The 20267-nt window shown below is 35.4% G+C and overlaps 1 protein-coding gene and 1 long non-coding RNA gene across 2 annotated transcripts; one reads left to right on the plus strand and one right to left on the minus strand.

The window, feature by feature from the left end:
• Positions 1–4183: 4183 nt before the first annotated feature.
• On the minus strand, positions 4184–7157 carry LOC110734985. Its single transcript, XR_002513957.1, has 2 exons — positions 7015–7157; positions 4184–4995 (listed from the first exon to the last, which is right to left on the minus strand). It is a non-coding gene; the product is annotated as an uncharacterized LOC110734985 (long non-coding RNA).
• An 8388-nt stretch (positions 7158–15545) lies between these two features.
• Positions 15546–17866, plus strand: LOC110734987 (multiple organellar RNA editing factor 3, mitochondrial). The gene is made up of 4 exons (XM_021915106.1): positions 15546–16097; positions 16191–16288; positions 17141–17206; positions 17316–17866. The coding sequence occupies exons 1-4, from the start codon at positions 15721–15723 to the stop codon at positions 17537–17539; spliced, it is 765 nt and encodes a 254-aa protein (XP_021770798.1). The 5' UTR covers positions 15546–15720; the 3' UTR covers positions 17540–17866.
• The last annotated feature ends 2401 nt before the right edge of the window (positions 17867–20267 follow it).

A 20267-nucleotide genomic window follows, 5' to 3' on the forward strand; every position in this document is an offset into this window, starting at 1 on the left:
CCACCATCAAAGACACCACTCGATTCTCACCCAGAAATTGAAGACCCACAATCAACCACCACCTTTCCTCGATTATAGCCTAGAAAATGAAGATCCCCTCTCAAAATTGAACCACCCACCTCCCCCATAATTCAAACAAAATTAGACCCAAGATGCAAATGAATAATCAATCACAAAATCTACTGAAGAATAAGAGGAATAAATATTGTATTATAACTTTATAAGCAAGGTTGGAGAAAGACATTGGAGAATAAAATATGGATAAGTTTTTGAGAGTGAGAAACTGAGAATGAGTAGGAGAGAGAGAGAGAGAGAGAGGAGAGAGAGGGAGGAGGGGCTAGGCGGCTAGCTGTGATTTTCTTTGTGAAAATTAAAACCCTAGGTGGTTGAGGGACTAAGGATCTGAGGCTTTTTTTTTTAACTTGCTGTTAATATATACGGGTAGTCGGGTACCCGAGTTAACCAAAGTGTGGCCCATGACTTGTCCCACGATCAGGCTATTTTGGTGGGTTGGGTAACCGACCCGGAAAAATGCTAAAAATTGGCCAATTACCCATTGGGTAATCGGGTCGGATTTTTTTTTTTACACCCCTAGTGTGGGCATTGTTGTTGGTAGCTCTTAAATCTCTCCCAAGCATCATAGAGTGACTCATCGGGATCTTATTGGAAGTTTGATATTTTGGACCTCAACTTCATTGTTTTCCTAAGAGGGATGAACCTCCCAAGGAACACCGAAGTTACCTCATTCCATGTGTTTAATGAGTTTGGAGGCAACCTATCTAGCCAATAGCTTGCCTAGCCCATGAGAGAAAAATTGAACATGCTCAACAAAATGTACTCCGGAGTCACCCCATTTGCCTTCACGGTGCTACAGTACCGTGTGAATTGCTTGAGATGCGCAATAGGATCCTCGTGTTTTTCCCCGGATAATTGGTGACCCTGTATCAAGGTAATAAGGGTGGGCCTTATCTCAAAATTATTTGCTTCAGTAGTGGGAGTAACAATCCCACTTGCTTCTTGATAAGGTGGAGGAACACCAAACTCTCTCAAGGTTTTATTTGGAAGAGCCATTTGAAATTGATGGAGAGGTGAAGAAGTTGCAGAATCAGCCCTTGGTGATTCTAGTGAAGTGGAGTCTCCATTAAAGTCACTAGAACTAAAATGCTTGGATTCAATGGATACTTGCAGTTCACTTGAAGTAGCACTACTTGCTCTTTCCCTTTTCTCTCTTCGTTTCGCCCTTATAACCTTTTCAAGCTCAAGATTCAACGGCACAACAGGTAGTGCTCTATTGTTGCGTTTGGGCATAAAACAAAGTGAACTAGATGGGAGATTAATAGGTTAGTCAAAGAAAACAAAGAAAAATAAAGCAATAAAAATGAACTAGTCTCACATATTTCAAAAGTAACTCAATGCTCAACGACATTCCCCAGCAAAGGCGCCATTTTGGTAGAGGATAAATCGGTCGTTGGTCGAATACCCTAAAGCCAAAAAATATTTCTATCTAAACCAACCTAAGACAATTCTAGGGTAAGTAAAGGATCGTATCCACTGGGAATGAGTATGGGTACACCAAGAACATGAAACGGTTGTAAGCTAGTTCGATCACAATATTGAGGTTTTTATTAATTAACTACTATGGAGACAAACACTAGGGGGAAATGAGAATCAACACTAACCAAACTAATAGATCAATACAATAGGTAAACATGAACACAAATTGGGTGATAGAAAGGGTACTCAACATTGCCTTCTTTCGAAGCCACAACACTAAGCATTCCTAAGCCAAACTCAACTAACAAGATAGGCCAACCAAGTCTCAATGATAAAAAGTATACTAGTAACTCGGGTTTGTCTTTCGATCATTTCGAGAAACTATTAAGGAACAAATAATTGGGGATTTCCACCTAATTATCGCAACTAAGACTACTACATCATCCAAACAAGAAACCGTGATCAAGAGGAATTTAGCATAATAATATAAGAAAAGGCTCACAATTAAAACTAATCTTTCAATGCAAGCATAGAAGTGAATACATGAGCAATAAGTGGCCATCCAATTACACATACAATTAACAAATCATTTAACAATCAATCATCAACCCAAAATGCACATGCAAGCACAAATATTAATTAACCAATGGCTTGGTTGGGTTTACACCCAACCCCTAGCTAAGAAACTACTCACTAATCATGGTGTTCAACATCCTAACAACAATATCTAAATTCAACATTAAACAAACAAGTCGAGAGAAATAGTAAGAACAAATTAGATTGAACATGCAACAACAAATAATCAAGATTAGAGAAGAAATTAACAGTGGAAAGCAATTAAAAACAGAAAACAAAGAGTAAGAGATAGAGGAAAAAGATTACTAATGAAGCTTCAAAGTTGAGGAATTGTTGAAATTGGGAGAACAAACTTCAATAAAACTATTACAATGATTGAGTTTTGAGGTAATCTAAGCTAAATTAAGAGAGTTATAAGAAACTAAGGACCTAAAAAGTCTAAAAGAGAAGAAGATCCTCCCTCCAAATGAAGCTGAAGGGGTATTAGATTACCCCCAAGTAGAAGGACGGAGAAAACGAGGAAAGTGCTTGTCTACAGGTTGGCACAGACGTGCCAAAGGTTGCATGGACGTGCTGACTTATAAAATGAGTGTAGTAGCTACTGGCTGCCCTTGCACAAACGTGTAGAATTTGGCGCGGATGTGCAAGGATGTGCGCGGACGTGCCACTTTTTGGCAAGGGCGTGCAACATTTTCTAACGAAAATAACTTTGTCTCTGAAGGCCATAACTTCTTCATTTCTTATCGAAAAAAGGCATGTGACTAGTCGCTTGAAAGCTCTTAGATGAGCTTTAATCTCCAATTTGAATGACTTCAAAATGTTGAGTGGAAAATAAGTTATGATCATTTGAAGTTGACCTTAGTGCAAAAATCCTACTAAAACCTTTTAAAATGCTCTTATTTATCTCTTAGACACTTTTCCTTGATTCTTTCATTCTTCCTTCACTGATTCATTCTTCCATAGCTCCCTTCTTTCCTCTTCTTGCCTTCGACTTCTTTGCTTCTTTATCCAAAAGCTTCAAAGTGCCAACTTTATACCTAAATATGCACCAAAACACTAGCAACCCCATGAAGCATAGGATACACAAGAAATGCATAAAAATAAAGTAATTAGTAAATTAAGACATTGATTTCTCACAATTATAAGGCTCAAAACCGCTCTAAAAGCATACAAAATTACATGCCATTTTGGTAGAGGATAAATCGGTTGTTGGTTGAATACCCTAAAGCCAACCAATATTTCTACCTAAACTAACCTAAGACGAGCTAGGTTAAGTAAAGATCGTTTCCCAAAAAAATGGGTATGAATACACCAAGAATATGAAACGGTTGTAAGCTAGTTCGGTCACAAGATTGGTGTGTTAATTAATTAACTACTACGGAGACAATCACTAAGGGGAAATGGGAATCGACACCAACCGAACCAATAGATCAATACAATAGGTAAACATGAACACAAATTCGGTGATAGAAAAAGCACTCAACATTGCCTTCTTTTGAAACCACAACACCTAGCATTCCTAAGCCAAACTCAACTAACAAGATAGGCCAACCAAGTCCCAACGATGGAAATTAGACTACTAACTTGGGTTTGTCTTTTGATCGTTTTGAGAAAGCATTAAGGCATAAATAATTGGGGATTTCTCACCTAATTATCGCAACTAAGACTACAATATCATCGAAACAAAGAACACTAATCAAGAGGAATTTAGCATTAATCATACAAGAAAAGGCTCACCACTAGACCTCAGCTTTCAATGCAAGCATAGAAGTGAATACATGAGCAATAAGTGGTCATCCAATTACACATGCAATTAACCAATCCTTTAATAATAATGATCAACCCAAAATGAACATGCAAGCACAAATATTAATTAACCCATGGCTTGATTGGGTCTTCACCCAACTCCTAGCTAAGAAACTACTCACTAATCATGGTGTTCAACATCCTAACAACAATATCTAAATTCAACATTAATCTAACATGTTGAGAGAAGTAGTAAGAATAAAGTAGATTGAACATGCAACAACAAATAATCAAGATTAGATAAAAAAATTAACAATGGAAAGCAATTAAAAACAGAAAATAAAGAGTAAGAGATAGAGCAAAGAGATTACTAATGAAGCTTCAAAGTTGAGGAATTGTTGAAATTAAGAGAAAAAACATCAATTAAACTATTACAATGATTGAGTTTTGAGAGAATCAATGCTAAATTAAGAGAGTTCTATGAAACTAAGGGCCTAAGAAGTCTAAAAGGGAAGAAGATCCTCCCTCCAAATGAAGCCAAAGGGGTATTATATATCCCCCAAGTTGAAGGATGGAGAAAATGAGGAAACGGCTTATCTACAGTTCACCACGGACGTGCAAACCTGTTAAAATAAATGCAGTAGCTATAACCCCCAAGTAGAAAGACAGAGAAAATGAGGAAACAACTTGTTTACAGTTCGGCACGGACGTGCAAACCTGTTAAAATAATTGCAGTAGCTACTGCCTGCCTTGCATAGACGTGCAGAATTTGGCACGGACGTGCAAGGATATGTACGGACATGCCACTTTTTGGCACGGGCGTGCAGCAGTTTCTAACGAAAACAGCTTTGTTTTGGAAGGCCATAACTTCTTCATTTCTTATTGAAAAAAAGGCATGTGACTAGTCGTTGGAAAGCTCTTTAGATGAGCTTTAATCTCCAATTTGAATGACTTCAAAATATTAAGTAGAAAATAATTTATAGTCATTTGAATTGGACCTTAGTGCAAAAATCCTTCCAAAACCCTTCCAAATGCTCTTATTTAACTCTTAGACACTTTTCCATGCTCCATTCATTTTTCCTTCATTGATTCATTCTTCCATAGCTCCTTTTTTTTCCTCTTCTTGCCTCCAACTTCTTTTCTTCTTTATCCAAAAGCTTCAAAGTGCCATCTTTATACCTAAATATGCACCAAAACATTAGCAACCCTATGAAGCTTAGGATACACAAGAAATGCATAAAAATAGAATAATTAGTGAACTAAGACATTAATTTCTCACAATTATAAGGCTCAAAACCACTCTAAATTCATACAAAATTACAAGCTATCAACGCTTCCATGTTCTAGAAGGTTTAGTAGTCATTGAATAAATTTTCTAGACACCGTTCCCCTGCATTGTGCTAGCTTCATGGTTGAGTTTACTTTCAGGTTGTTCCTTTTCCATTCCACCTTCGGCTACAGGGTTCCCAGGTAGCCTCACATACAACCCCACCAAACCTTTTTCCCGTCTCTTCTCATTCACCACATTACCCCTTTTTACAGCAAGTTCTCTTCACTTGTGTTTTTAGTGTTACCCTTCCTTCGAGTCCACCCTCTCCTTCAGTAGAAGCGGTTAGCCAAACTGCAGTTTTCGAGTAGCCGTCAGAGGGCCTAACTTGACAGCAGTTGGGTCCTCATAGCTTGGTCTGACCACCCCCTCTTTCCCATTCAGTTTACGTAGCAGAGCTTTCTCCTTCTCTCGGTCAGCAACAAAATTTTTAAGCATTTTCCTTGGAAAACCTCTCAAGAATGGCAAATATTTGCACACCACATCACCCTTGGAAGCATCTTCTTCACTGAAAAAACTAACAATCACGTTCTACATGGTCAATTCTGCCACAGTAGTAACAGAATTCTGTTAATCACTCATACTTTACTCCTACCCACTTTGATGACATAGGCCCTGTAGCAATTCTTATTCCTCTACGTGACGGTTTATGAAGGTCGAGCAAAACCTTCACTCGCATCACCTCGCCCCAGCTTAGAGGGTCCGAATTGTTGAAATCAAGGAAATCCCCCATACAATCTCCTATAACACGAGCCACTAACAAGTTCTTCTTGTTGAAAGAAACATCCTCCAGATGAATGCAAAATGGAGAGCAAGAGAAATCAATTTAAAAAGACAATTTCCTTCTTTGTATCTCACTGGAGCTTTTAAATAAATGCATATTTATGTATGGAGAATCATCCATATAATTAAATAATAATAAGATTATTAGATTAATAATGATGATAAATTATTTGCTACTCCGTATTTTATAGACTGAAATTGTTTGAGTATAATATTCTGTATTAATTTTTTTCCTTTTGTAGGTTTATATTTTTTTTGTTTTGTAGGTATATATTATTCCCACTACCTTGATTACTTTTTCTGCATCTTCAATTGCAAATTTGCAATAGCATGATTTGAAGAAAATGTTTTGTACAAATATTGGGCTAATAAATAAAAGTTTATTGTGTTTATTAAAAAATTGTTGTATGTATATTTGATATTGCTTAGTTGCTCGTAATAGTAATAAAAAGTGTTGTTATAATTAATTTTTTTGCATACGCGCTTATAAGAAAAAATAATTATTAGTTGAATTGGGCCCCAATTTTAGATTCGCCCACAGACCACAAAATTTTCAGAAATGGGCCTGCAAGTAACCCGTGACCGACCTAGTAACCCTTGAGGCGACTAACCTCTGACCGACCTAGTAATAACCCCTGACCGACCTAATAACCCCTGACCCAGTAACCCTTGACCGAGTAACCCCTGGCCGACCTAGTATCCCCTAACCAAGGAACACCAATAACACACGCAGCCAAACACCTACTCCTTGCAGCCTCTCGTACCCAACAATGCACAGCCACCTATTCCACCAGTAAAGCAGCCACCAATTCCACCAATTCCAACCACCACAACAATCAACCATCTCGCGCACCCAGCACAACCACCAGCAACAATCAACTATATTTTTTTCGCTGCAAAAGATACTAAAATCCAACGAAACCTACAAGTGCTTGCAATTTTAATTTCGCCATGAAAAGATCTACTAAAATTAAAATCAAGAAACAAACTATAAGTGTGAGAAAATTTACGGATTTCGTTCATGAAATCAAATACAAAGGATCGAGACTACACATAATTCAACACAAAGATTATGACAAAAGACTAACCTTGTTCCATTGTGAATCTTGATAGCGATCTCTAGAGATTTTTCTTCCCTTTAGCCTTTTTGCTTTGATTGTTTATTTGATGAATAATAAACTTAGTAATTTTTTTGAAACTAATGTTATGAGTTTTCATGAAAATAATAACAGCCCATAACTTCCTCTTTTAACCATAATATATATATAATATATGTGCCTCTTCATAACCAATCTTTATTTTAATGTTGGTGTCTTTTCAAGTGAATACTAATAATATTATATATATTTCTTAATAAAAGATATCATATAATATTTTAATAGGCAAGGGACGAGGGAATAATAATACTCCCAGATTTTAATCTCATTAATAGAAACCGATTCATCACGGTATCACAATTATTATTAAAATCTAATAACATTACTATAGACTTATTTCTTTTATTATTAAACCTTTGACACATAGGCCACATGGAATATTTAATAAATATTCTAACATTCTCCAACTTGGCCTTTGTGTCATCTTAATAGTTTAATAACTTCTGTAAATGCGCACATTAAATAAGTCTAATAAATTTTAATAACCTTAGTTGAATCAGAACTGATTGGATCATGGCGGTCACAAGTCATTGCGTGATATGACCCCTTCCATGTATCACAAATCAATACAAACTCAATAATAAACTATCATAAGTCTCAATATCCGTTACATGTCGTCTAATAACTATGTCTGTATACAAATACCATAATGACAACACCATTACATAAAGCAGAAACACAACCATAATTGCTTTACATAAAGAGCTAATCTTACTAGTATAGCAAGGCTTTATCTATGACACCCATACGTTCTACATGTCCAATGAACATCTTGGGTGATAGTCCTTTAGTTAACAAATCTGCAACCATCATGTCTGTTCCAATATGTTCAATACACACTTTACGCTTCTGCACTTCCTCTTTCACAGACAAGAATTTCACTTCCATATGTTTAGTTACTTTAGAAAACCTGTCATTCTTTTAGAAGAAGACGGCTGCGGAATTATCACAATAAATTCTCAACGGTCTCGCTATGCTATCAACAATACCAAGTCCTGAGATAAAGTTCCGCATCCACAATGCATGATTCGTAGCCTCAAAGCATGCTACCAATTCAGCTTCCATGGTGGAGGTGGCAAGGATAGATTGTTTGGCACTCTTCCAAGATACAGCTTCTTCAGCTAATAAGAACAAGTAGCCAAGTGTTGATTTCCTACTATCAACACATCCACCGTAATCTGAATCTGAATATCCAAGAACTTCTAGATGTTCGGATTTTTTATACGTAAGCATGAACTCCTTGGTTCCTTGCAAATACCTAAGAACTTTCTTAGCAGCTTTCCAGTGGTCCATTCCTTGATTACTTTGATACCGACCTAGCATTCCAACTGCGAAGCTAATATCAGGTCGAGTACAAGTTTGAATGTTCCAACCACTGATGCATATGGAATTCTTTCCATTTCCTTTCGTTCCAATTCATTTTTAGGACATTGCATTTTACTGAACTTGTCTCCCTTTTGTATTGGAACAACACTTGCAGAGCATTTTTCCATTCTATATCTCTTTAAGACCTTATCAATGTAAGCTTTCTGAGACATCCCAAGCCATCCTTTTAATCGATTTCGATGTATTTCTATTCCAATCACATATAATGCCTCACCCATATCTTTCATTTCAAAGTTCTTAGAGAGATACTTCTTTGTTTCATGCAACATACCCATGTCATTTGCAGCAAGTAATATGTCATCAACATATAAGACTAAAATCACAAATTTGCTCCCACTGAACTTAATGTAGATACATTTATCAACAATGACTTTTACTAAACCATAAGATGTGATAGTACCATTGAACTTTAGGTACCATTGTCTGGAAGCTTGTTTTAGTCCATATATTGACTTCCTCAGCTTACGCACCAGTGCTCTTTTCCTGTGGCCAAGAAACCTTCTGGTTGGTTCATATATATTTCCTCCTCTAATTCACCATTCAAAAAGGCGGTTCTAACATCCATTTGGTGAAGCTCAAGATCATAATGAGCAACCAAAGATAAAACAATTCTTAAAGAATCTTTCTTTGACACGGGAGAAAAAGGTCTCTTTGTAGTCAATGCCATCCTTTTGAGTGAAACCTCGAGCAACAAGCTTGGCCTTAAATCTTTCAATGTTGCCTTTGGAGTCTCTTTTACTCTTAAAAACCCATTTCGATCCAATTGTTTTGGATCCTTTCGGTAACTTTACTAAGTCCCAAACATTGTTATCGTTCATAGATTTCATCTCTTCTTTCATGGCAATCAACCACTTATTGGAATTGCTACTTTCCATAGCCCTTTTAAATGATGCAGGATCATTAGTAAGGCTATAAGTCACATTCACTTTCAATTGCATAAACCACATAATCATCTGAAATAGCAGGCCTCCTATCCCTAATGGACCTCCTTAATGGTTCATGTGGTTCAGAATTCTCTACTTGAATTGTGACTGGTTCATCATTCATAATTTCATCTTATGGGATTTGGACATCATTATGTTGTTCAGTTGTGCCAATTGGATATGATGCAACAACTGGTACAACAGCCTTAGAAGACATGTCAGGAGAAGTAGCTTCAACCTGAATTTCTTGAATGTCCACTTTTCGTAATTCTTTACTCCCACTAGTTTGACCATTTTCAATGAGCCTAGCATTTCCAGCCTCAACTATTCTGGTACTATGGTTAGGGCAGTAAAATATGTATCCCTTTGACTTTTCAGGATAGCCAATAAAATACCCACTAATTGTCCTTGGATCGAGTTTCTTTTCATTGGGATTATATAACCTTACTTCTGCTTGGCAACCCCAAACACGTATATGTCTTAAACTGGGTTTCCTTCCCGTCCATAGTTCATAAGGTGTCTTAGGAACTGCCTTACTAGGAACCCGGTTAAGCAAATATGTAGCAGTATTTAATGCATATAACCACAAAGAATCGGGTAAAGAACAATTATTTAACATGCTCCTAACCATACCCAATAAAGTACCATTACTTCTCTCCGCAACACCATTTTGTTGAGGTGTACTAGGCGTTGTATATTGTGCCCAAATGCCTTTACTTTCGAGGAACTTTGCAAATGGACCTGGACACTGTCCACTTTCATTATATCTTCCATAATATTCACCTCCTCTATCAGATCTCACGACTTTTATTTTTTTATCTAACTGCCTTTCAACTTCATCTATGAACACCTCTAGGACATTCACAGATTGAGACTTTTCACGCAGTAAATATGTATAACCATATCGTGAGTAATCATCGATAAAAGTGATGAAATACTTTTCTCCATTCCATGAAGGAACATCAAATGGACCACATATATCGGTGTGAATTAACTCAAGTAGCTGAGTGCTTCTCATGGCAGGTTTCTTTACTATGTGCTTAGTTTGTTTTCTTTTTATACAATCAATACACACATCTAGATCACAAAAATCTAATTGAGGTAAAATGTCATTCTTTACCAACCTCATTAACCTTTCTTTGGAAATGTGACCTAGTCTTTGATGCCACAATAAAGCAGAACTCTCATTAGTTGCACTATGCTTAATGCCTTGACTTTCAACATTAAACAAGGATTCAGAAAATTTATCATCAAGATCAAACTTATAAAGTGAATCAGTCAAAGTACCACTACCAAATAAATAATTATGTCGATACAATGAAAATCCACCATTTCCAAATTTAACATGAAAACCTAAGTTGTCCAATCTACTAATAGAAACTAAATTTCTAGCACAATTAGGTACATAGAGACATCTTTCAAGATCTAAATAACATCCAGTGTTTAAGATCAATCTATAAGTCCCTATTCCTTCTATCCGTGCCTTCATCCTGTTTCCCATGAACAAGAACTGTTCAGCTCCTCTTATGGGCTAGATCGAACTGAATCCCTGTTTAATATGAGACACATGAGTAGTAGCACCAGAATCTAACCACCAGGTATTATTAGGCACTTCTATAAGATTTGATTCAAAAGAAACAAAGCTATAATGTATACCTTTCTTTTCAAACCAAGCCTTCCTTTTAGGACATTCTTTCTTGAACTGTCCCGATTTCTTGCAAAAGAAACACTTCTTGTCTTTTCGGATTTGGCTTTGTGGACCTTTCACAAAAGTCTTATCCTTGTTTTTTCCCTTTTTACCAGGCTTTCCTTTGCTGCTGCTGGCACCATCATGACCCATGAGATGGATTGCTTGATCCTTCATCTTCTTTAATCTACCTTCCTCTTGAACTAACATGGCCTTTAATTCTTGAAAGTTCCACTTATCCTTAATGGTGTTATAGTTCACCTGAAACTGACCAAATTGATCTAGAGGTAGAGAGTTAATGATGAATTGAACCAAGAATGATTCACTCACATCCATTCCCATGCTCTTTAACTTCGTTGCCAAGTTAGACATGTGAGTCACATGATCATGGATAGGTTGAGACCAGTCAAACTTCTTAGTAGTCAGCTCACTCATTAGCCTTCCTACCATTGACTTATCAGCTAAATCAGATTTTGAACACTGCTTAATCACATGCAAGAATTCCTTTGCACTCTCTGTCTTAGGCATAGATGGCTCGATACTTTCAGCCATAGTCATCCTCATGAGATTCAAACACAACCGATTTGATCGCTCCCATGCCTCATAAAGAGACTTTTCTGCATCGGAGCTAGAGTCTGTAATGGTTGCGGGCTGCTCATCCATTTGAATTGCAAGGTCCAAAGACATAATAACCAGTGTGAACCAGATTTGTTCAGACCAATCATCATAATTATTCAGCCCATTGAATTTCACAACAGATTAGCAAATGAATATAAATTTGATGAAGCTGCGGAAAAAAAAAATAATACATGCTCACCTATTAGAGATTTGATAAAATATAATACAGATTTTAATATATATAGCTAACTATATATGGTTTATGATATGCATCTAAGTAACCTTTGGGCTATACTTAAATACAGAATATCATTGATGCTAAAAAAAAATACTTTAATAATTGACATAACATATATTTGCTAAACAAGTATGTTATCTGTGGATAAACATACTACTTAACAAAAATAAAGGTATGTCCAATACTTTACATATTATTGACTATATTCAATGATCCATCTTTGGATGATCTCCTTGAATATACTCAATAAAAAAAAATGATCAATAATAATTAACCTAGTTATAGCATCATTTTAATCATGATCAATTGAAATCTAATTTATAATTCATAATTCATAATCTAAATATTAACAAACATAACTAGGCCACTTTGGTGACTAACAAGTTACAACATCTTAATTAGACCTTGAATTATAAGCGCACTACCGAAATGAAACAATTATGCATGCCATTAAGTAATTATACTAAATTAAATCATTCAATCAAAAATCGGCCAACATCAAATCAATAATAAATAGGCCATACAAATCCAGTACTATACGCACTAATGCACAATGCCGATTGATTAATTCGATTAAAAATATATATATAATACAAATAAGAAATCATGCATACAATGATCAAATCATGCCATCAAAAGGTATATATTTGCCGCCAAACTTTGACGGTTAAGAAAGGCAAACGTCAAACATATTTGCAACTACACAAATAAAAATACGCAAGCGCGTAATATGGCCAAACAATAAATTCTTAATGCGTGAATAATGATAGTCTATACCCGCTCTAATACCAAATGTGAGAAAATTTACGGATTTCGTTCATGAAATCAAATACAAAGTATCGAGACTACACATAATTCAACACAAAGATTATGACAAAAGACTAACCTTGTTCCATTGTGAATCTTGATAGCGATCTCTAGAGATTTTTCTTCCCTTTAGCCTTAGTAATTTTTTTTGAAACTAATGTTATGAGTTTTCATGAAAATAATAACAGCCCATAACTTCCTCTTTTAACCATAATATATATATATATAATATATGTGCCTCTTCATAACCAACCTTTATTTTAATGTTGGTGTCTCTTCAAGTGAATACTAATAATATTATATATATTTCTTAATAAAAGATATCATATAATATTTTAATAGACAAGGGACGAGGGAATAATAATACTCCCAGATTTTAATCTCATTAATAGAAACCAATTCATCACAGTATCATATTTATTATTAAAATCTAATAACATTACTATAGACTTATTTCTTTTATTATTAAACCTTTGACACATAGGTCACATGGAATATTTAATAAATATTCTAACAAAAAGAACCATCGAAAGACTACCCTGCCTTTCCTTGAGTACATACATCAGATTATCATTAAAACATTTCATGCGGTACTTGGCCAAGTTCATCAACAATCTGCAAAACCAATGCGGCATCGTCCAAGCTTCGAGGTAATTTTAATTTGCATCAGCCAAGTTTAATTCACCACCAATTCACCGTCCATTCACCGCAAACAGCAATTCGACACCCAATTACTACAATTCTGGGTTTAATTTGCAGTAATTTGGCAAAGAGGAGAAAGAAAATGGGTGGAGCAGGGGTTTAGGGTGATGCGTGGGCTGACTTTGAGAAGAATAAAAGAGGAGGGAGAAAGAGAGAGAGAGAGAGAGAAGGCTTGTGGTGTAGGATTAAAAAAAAAAAAATATTGTGGCTGACATATTATGTTGCCTCTCTAGACTATTCTGCTTTGACCTATCAGGATATCGATCATTATTTGGATAGCAAGTTTTCATGTTTCTTACACCTAGTCTTAGATAGATTAGGGCATGATCTTGTAAAAAGATGTTGCTTTTTTTTTTTTTTTTTAAAGATGTAAATAGACGTTTCTAATCTCAACATGTATCTTATGTTTTCAAAAAAGAAAAAAAAAGAATTTTTTTTGTAGGAAACTACCTAATAAAATCCAGAATTTGTGAGGAACTACGTAATTAAAAAGTTGTAAAAAAGTACCTAATAAAAGGAAAAATGTTGTAAAAGGCTACCTCTAGCTGGATTTTCCATGTTGACCTATTATTCAGGCATTGACCCACCACAAAAAAAAAAAAAAAAAAAAAAAAAAAAACCTAGAAACCACCCTCTTTGTGTGTTTTTGGGGTTGGAGGGTGGTTTCAGCTTAGTGGAGGTAGTTTCAAGCGGGTTTCGTTGGTTTCGGGGATGAAAGCGGGTGGTTTTGGAGGTGTTTTATAGTGGGTCAATGGCGGAAAAGTCGATCAGAGGTAGTCTTTTACAACATTTTACCTTTTATTAATTAGTTTTTTGCAACATGTTTTTTATTAGATAACTAGATTAGAGCTCGTGCGATGCACGGTAGTAATAATCTTCTTTTCCATAATATATTGTGATATAATATAAAATGAGCAAACATATAGAATAAACAAAAATGTAATGCATATAAGAAAGATGAAATAATAAGGTAAAAATTATTAAAACTACAATTGAGAAAAAAAATTTATTGTTGATTAGTTGTGTTAAAATATTTAAAAATAGTAACATTATATTAAATTAATGATGCATGTTATTCCCAATAATACTATACAATGTAGATGTCGTAGAACGTTTTATTAATTTAGGTTAAAAAAAAACTATACAATATACTTCCAAAAAATAAGCTAAGTAGAATAATTAAAAAAAAAATTAAAGCTGACATCATATATTGTACTCAGAATTTTTTTTTAATGTTAGCCTGACATATGTCCAAATTCCAAAATGATCTATGTAAGTATGACTTGTTTTAGTAATAGTTAGTAGATTTTTTGAAGGAAAAAAGTTATAAGTTGGTAAATCAACACCATGAATAGATTTTATTTTTTTTTATTTTTTTTTTTACCATTGAACCCCACTACTGTACAACTATATATATAATGGTAATTTGAATGTTAATATTGTATTTTTGGCTTCGTTATTTTATACTCTCCACCGTATTTCAACTTTCTAAATTATAACTCCCTTAATTAAAAGGTCTCAAAATCTTCTATAACTATTTTAAGTAAATAGAACACGATATAAAAAGGAATACAATCATTATAAAGATAATATATAAGATTCGGAATAATATTAATAAAGTTTTAATATACAAATAGTCAAATATACCAAAAATAAAATCTACTAACTATTACTAAAACTAAACATTGCTAACATCATCAACCCTTAAACTACCTTACGCGTCATTCTCACAATAAAAATTTTCCCTCCAATTTTGTGCGTGGTGTCATCAATTATTAATGGCTTTTTTATTTTTATTTTTAATGTACACCTTTAACTTCAACGCATAAGTGTCTATATAAAATTCAATTAACCAAGTTTCTCTCCTAATTAAATTATAGTTTCACATACATAACTTGTTGATGTTTGTTCGTGGTTTCAAATTTTTTTTTTACTTCTTTAAATGTAAATTATTTTTATATTAAATTTTAATGTTCAAATACAATGTAATGCAACAAAACATAAATTACATCAATCTAATCGTGCATCACACGAAAATAACCTAGTATTTTTTGCTAAAAAGGGAGAGAGAGTTTTAAAAGGAAAAAATAGCACCAATAAGTGATACGTGTCATTTATATGTCTGTTTTAATATTATGTTATTGAAAAAATCCAAAAAGAAAAAAGCCCCATCTTCTCCCGGAGAAACAAAGTAGCACCAAAAGTTGAGAAAAACTCAAGTCATAACAAAGTCGCAACAGAGCAAGCAAGCAAACTACATAGAAACCTGCTTAAAAATGGCGTATTCAACCGCTCGTCGAACCCTTACAACTCTCTTGACTCGAACATATTTGCGCAACTCTTCATCACCTTCTTCAATTCTCTCTTCCAACGCTCGATTTTCTCTCTCTTTCCTTCAAACCCATTTGCAACCCTTACTTTCTCCCAATTCAGCTCCGATTCAAATTCGCCCCAAATCAACCGGGTCGGGCTACTCGCCACTCAATGACCCGTCTCCAAATTGGACCAATCGTCCCCCTAAAGAAACCATCTTATTGGATGGTTGCGATTATGAACATTGGTTGATTGTAATGGAGTTTCCTACTGATCCTAAACCTTCTAATGATGAAATGATTGACTCTTATGTTAAAACCCTAGCTCAAGTTGTTGGCAGGTTGCTTAATTTTTCTGGGTTTTTGGTTTAATTACTGTTTTTGATGGTTTTGATTAATGGTGTTTTTGTTTATTTTTTTTTGGTTTGGAGCAGTGAGGAGGAGGCGAAGAAAAAGATTTACTCTGTTTCGACTACGACGTATACCGGGTTTGGTGCTTTGATTTCTGAGGAGCTATCTTACAAGGTTAAAGGTAATCGAATTCGGTTTTTGGGGGTTTAGGGTTTAAGCTATGTTAATTTTATGTGTTGATTGAATATGTTTAATTTTGCAAGGCAATGTCTCAATTGTGTAGCAAGCTTTGTATTATGATTAGACAATTGTAATGTACATTTCATGATTTCTATGATAAACTTTCTCAATTAAGTAGCAAGCTTTATATGATGTTAATTTCTGGTCCTGGTTAAATCTGCTTAATTTTGAAACATTATGTTTATAATTAGATAATTGTACAAAGTCTAGTTTTATATGATTGCTAATTCATGGGGTAGAATTCTTGTTTGTAGCATGTGTAGTACATTTCTTGATTTCTGTGATATGATCTCTTAATTGAATAACAAGCTTTTTATTTTGTTTCCTGTAATTCGTTACGTTATACAAGATGGCTGTTAGGTTGTGAGGTTTTGAAACCTCTTCGCATACACAGCATTTAACTACAGCACGACTTTGTTCAGAAGTTTGGTGTTTCTTCATTCTTAGTTACGAAAGAGATCAAGATATGAGCTGCTAGTTCCAGGATGTGCTTATGAAAGAGCCTTGGTAGCTTCAATGTTGTCTTTGGTGTTTTTCTTTGACAAATCAGAGGAAATTTCTAGTTGTGTTTTTGTTTTGTAAATTCTTTCTTGCTCGGATTGGATCGTGAGTAAGTTAAATTGCTTTTATCTATGAGTTCTATACTCCTAATATTAAGTAGTTTGCCAGCGGTATCTTGATCGGAGTTTGATTTATCTCATCTTCCATACCCACTGCAATTATTTTGACTAGATTTATATAGTTAGTGTTTGGGTTGAAGTAATCAACATTTGGTTTGTTCTTTTTGTGACAGCCCTACCTGGCGTCCTTTGGGTCTTGCCTGATTCTTATCTTGACGTGCCAAATAAAGATTACGGAGGTGGGTAATAAATGCAAGAGATGATCTCACAAAACATTCTTGTGTCGCATTTTTTTTTCTTTTCATTATAGCTGTTTATAGCTGAAGAGTGTTTGGCTTTGATCTGCAGGGGATCTTTTTATTGATGGGAAGGTTATCCGAAGGCCACAATATGATTATAGTGAGAGGCAGCAGAATAATAGACCTAGGTCTCGTCCAAGGTATGATAGGCGCCGTGCAAAAGTGCAGAATGTGGGTAGAGCACCGATACAGACACAACAACAAAGTTGGACACCAGACAATACGCAGACAATGCAGCAGCCAATCTCTACAAATGTCCCAGATACAAGTTAAAGTCATGGCCTCATGGAGAAAAATCAGAAAATCCTGGCCTAAGTTATTAGAAAGTATATTAAATCACCATAGCGACTATTTGATCTTTTCAAAGTGGTATGATTTTCGTTTAGCCCATCTTAATAGATAAGTATGAACTAGGTATTTTTTTTTTCGTGTTATCAAATATGTTGTGAAGGCAATACATGTGGATAATCACCTGGTAGTTTGTCTTCAGACTCTTGCTATTGAGGAACCATATCGAAGAAAATTATGATGTAAAATTAACCTTAAACTTAATTCCCTTACCCTTTGCCGTGACCAATATAGTAAAAGTAATCATTAACACTCTGTGCTCCTGCCTTTACATGGTTTCATTCTTCCATTTACCTGAAACAGATATATCTTTGTAATAAGTTATTTTCGAAAGTGGTGGCAATTGATTTAGGAGCAATTGTGGTTAACCCCTAAAGATTGCGATAATTAATGGGAACCTTTTCCCCGAAAACTATTCTCCTCTGATTACTGGTCTCTGATCTTTTTGCTCATATATGTAGTACTATGTGCTCCTAGATATTTTGCCATTGCCATTGATGATTGCTGCTCCTCTCTCCCTTCTCCAGGCTAACTTGTATTTTGCTCATTTGCCACTTTGTTTGCTCTAGCTTTTTGATGTAGTGTTTGCTATTAGGGAATATTATCTGCAATGTACATGCAATTGTACATTGGGGGGGGGGGGGGGGGGGGGAGGGGCGGGCGGGCTTTATGTGTTCTTAAAAATGCATTTATTGAACTAGCAAAAAGCCAAAAACCACACTTTTAATAAAGCTTTTGCACTCTTTTGGTTTTGGCCTCCCACTTGCTTGCTACTTCTTTGATTATTTGTTTTAAGCATTCTAATTTATTTTAGAATTAAATTAAATGCATCTATTTCTCAACTTTGCAAAGTCCCACATTGATGAAATATCAAGGGGATGGAGATGTTTCTCATACGGAAAAGTATTGGCGTATAGCACCTATGTGCTTAGAAAGTGTATAGGATAGCACTGGTTTTCTAGTGGTACAATTTAAAGTACAAAACGTACGTACCACTTTGATTAAATGTACCAATGTGGTTTCAGTGGTACATTTTCGGAGTATTAAATGTACCACTAGCACAGTCAAGTGGAATATTCAAGTTTTCTAATGCTTGATAAATTACGCTTCTGCCCTCTTATACACTTCGTTTGTTAATACGTGCTATGCGCTGATATGCACTCTCTCATATATATACCAAGCTTGCCTTGGGATTTGCATTGCAAGAGTTGAACTCTACAAAGGCATCCCCATTGAGAAAACCTTAAGAGATTTTCTTATTAGTAGTGTTGATATTATCCTTGCTAATAATATCGACCAAGTTTTCGGGCGCGTGGGTGGACTTTGTTGGAGGAGTTGCATTTGAGGCTCTCGCTTCAAAGGTATGAATGTCTATTCCCTCCTCTCTCTCTCCCTCTTTAAGTGTTTATCGCTTTATTAATTGAATGTTTGTTAGTTAGTTGTATTAATTATGCATATGATCTGGGGTGGGTTTTGGGTTGCGCATAGTGCTCGCGCACCGTAAAACCCAACAGGGAAGCTGCGCATAGGAGTGCTAATCGCGTTTTTGGCACAGGCGAGGAACAGCAGGAGAAGTTTGAGCAATTCTAAGTCAGGGTTGATCGAGTAGGGAATCAGGATGCTTATGTTAATCCTGCTGATCACCCTCGCGTGGCTGCATGGGTAGCCCATGCCGTTCTCAACAAGGTTCTAGCTGAGTCTCCTGACATTGCTACTGCCATTGGGGTGGAGGCTTTCCCTGCCAACCAATAAAGGTTTTGGCGGGCATCTCCCTCTTCTTTCAATGGTTCATCAAAGTATCCCTCCCCTTACTCTATAGTAAGCTAGTATTGTTAGCTTTTTGCTTCTTTTTCCATTGGGGTGCATGGCTGCCAGTGGGTATATGTTTTCTTGAGGCTTTAGGGTTGTGTGTGCTCTTGCTGTTTGTTATTAATTTTCTTCTTCTTTAGCTGTGACAACTCTTTTATGATTATGGGATTTATATTTCGGTTTTTACCTAGTGTCGGGGGTGTCTGGCACAAACTTGAGCTCCTTATGCGGAGGCTCCTTCCTACTTTTGATTTGTTGTTTTTGCATTTACTTTTAGCCTTTCTACTTGCTTTCTTTGTTATCTATGCTTTTCATATTGCATGCTTCCGTTGGTTGAATAAGGGCCTAGTAGTCTGATGTCAAAAGAAAAAGGTACTTCATTTTGTGCCATCTGAAGTCATCTCTTTTCTAGCTGCTTTCTCTGGCCTTCTGGCTGCGCTGCTGACTACCTTTGCTTACTGGTATTTTTTGTAATACCCTAGAAATTTCCTCCTTTTTAAAATACTCTTTTTACTATAAATAAAACTCATTTTAAGAAATAAACAAAATATTACCGCCACCGTGATAACGGCTAAGGCTATTTTCAAAGTCAAACAGCGGAAGTCTAAAACTAAAAACCAACTTTTCAAAATAAAACTTGAGTTAACAACCTCAAAATATGAGTAAAATAAAACATCCACAAGTTGGAACCAATTTAATTATGCCCCTTCAAAAACCATCTCAAAATAAAGCATAACAATGTTAGTCCATGAATAATAACCAACAATTCAATAAATAAAACTAAGAAAGCATAACAAGTAACTCTCTACACTCAATCCATTCAAGTTCTTCATGCTTCAAGTAC

This window comes from Chenopodium quinoa, unplaced genomic scaffold, assembly GCF_001683475.1.
Source record: "Chenopodium quinoa cultivar QQ74 unplaced genomic scaffold, ASM168347v1, whole genome shotgun sequence".
NCBI lineage: Eukaryota > Viridiplantae > Streptophyta > Magnoliopsida > Caryophyllales > Amaranthaceae > Chenopodium > Chenopodium quinoa.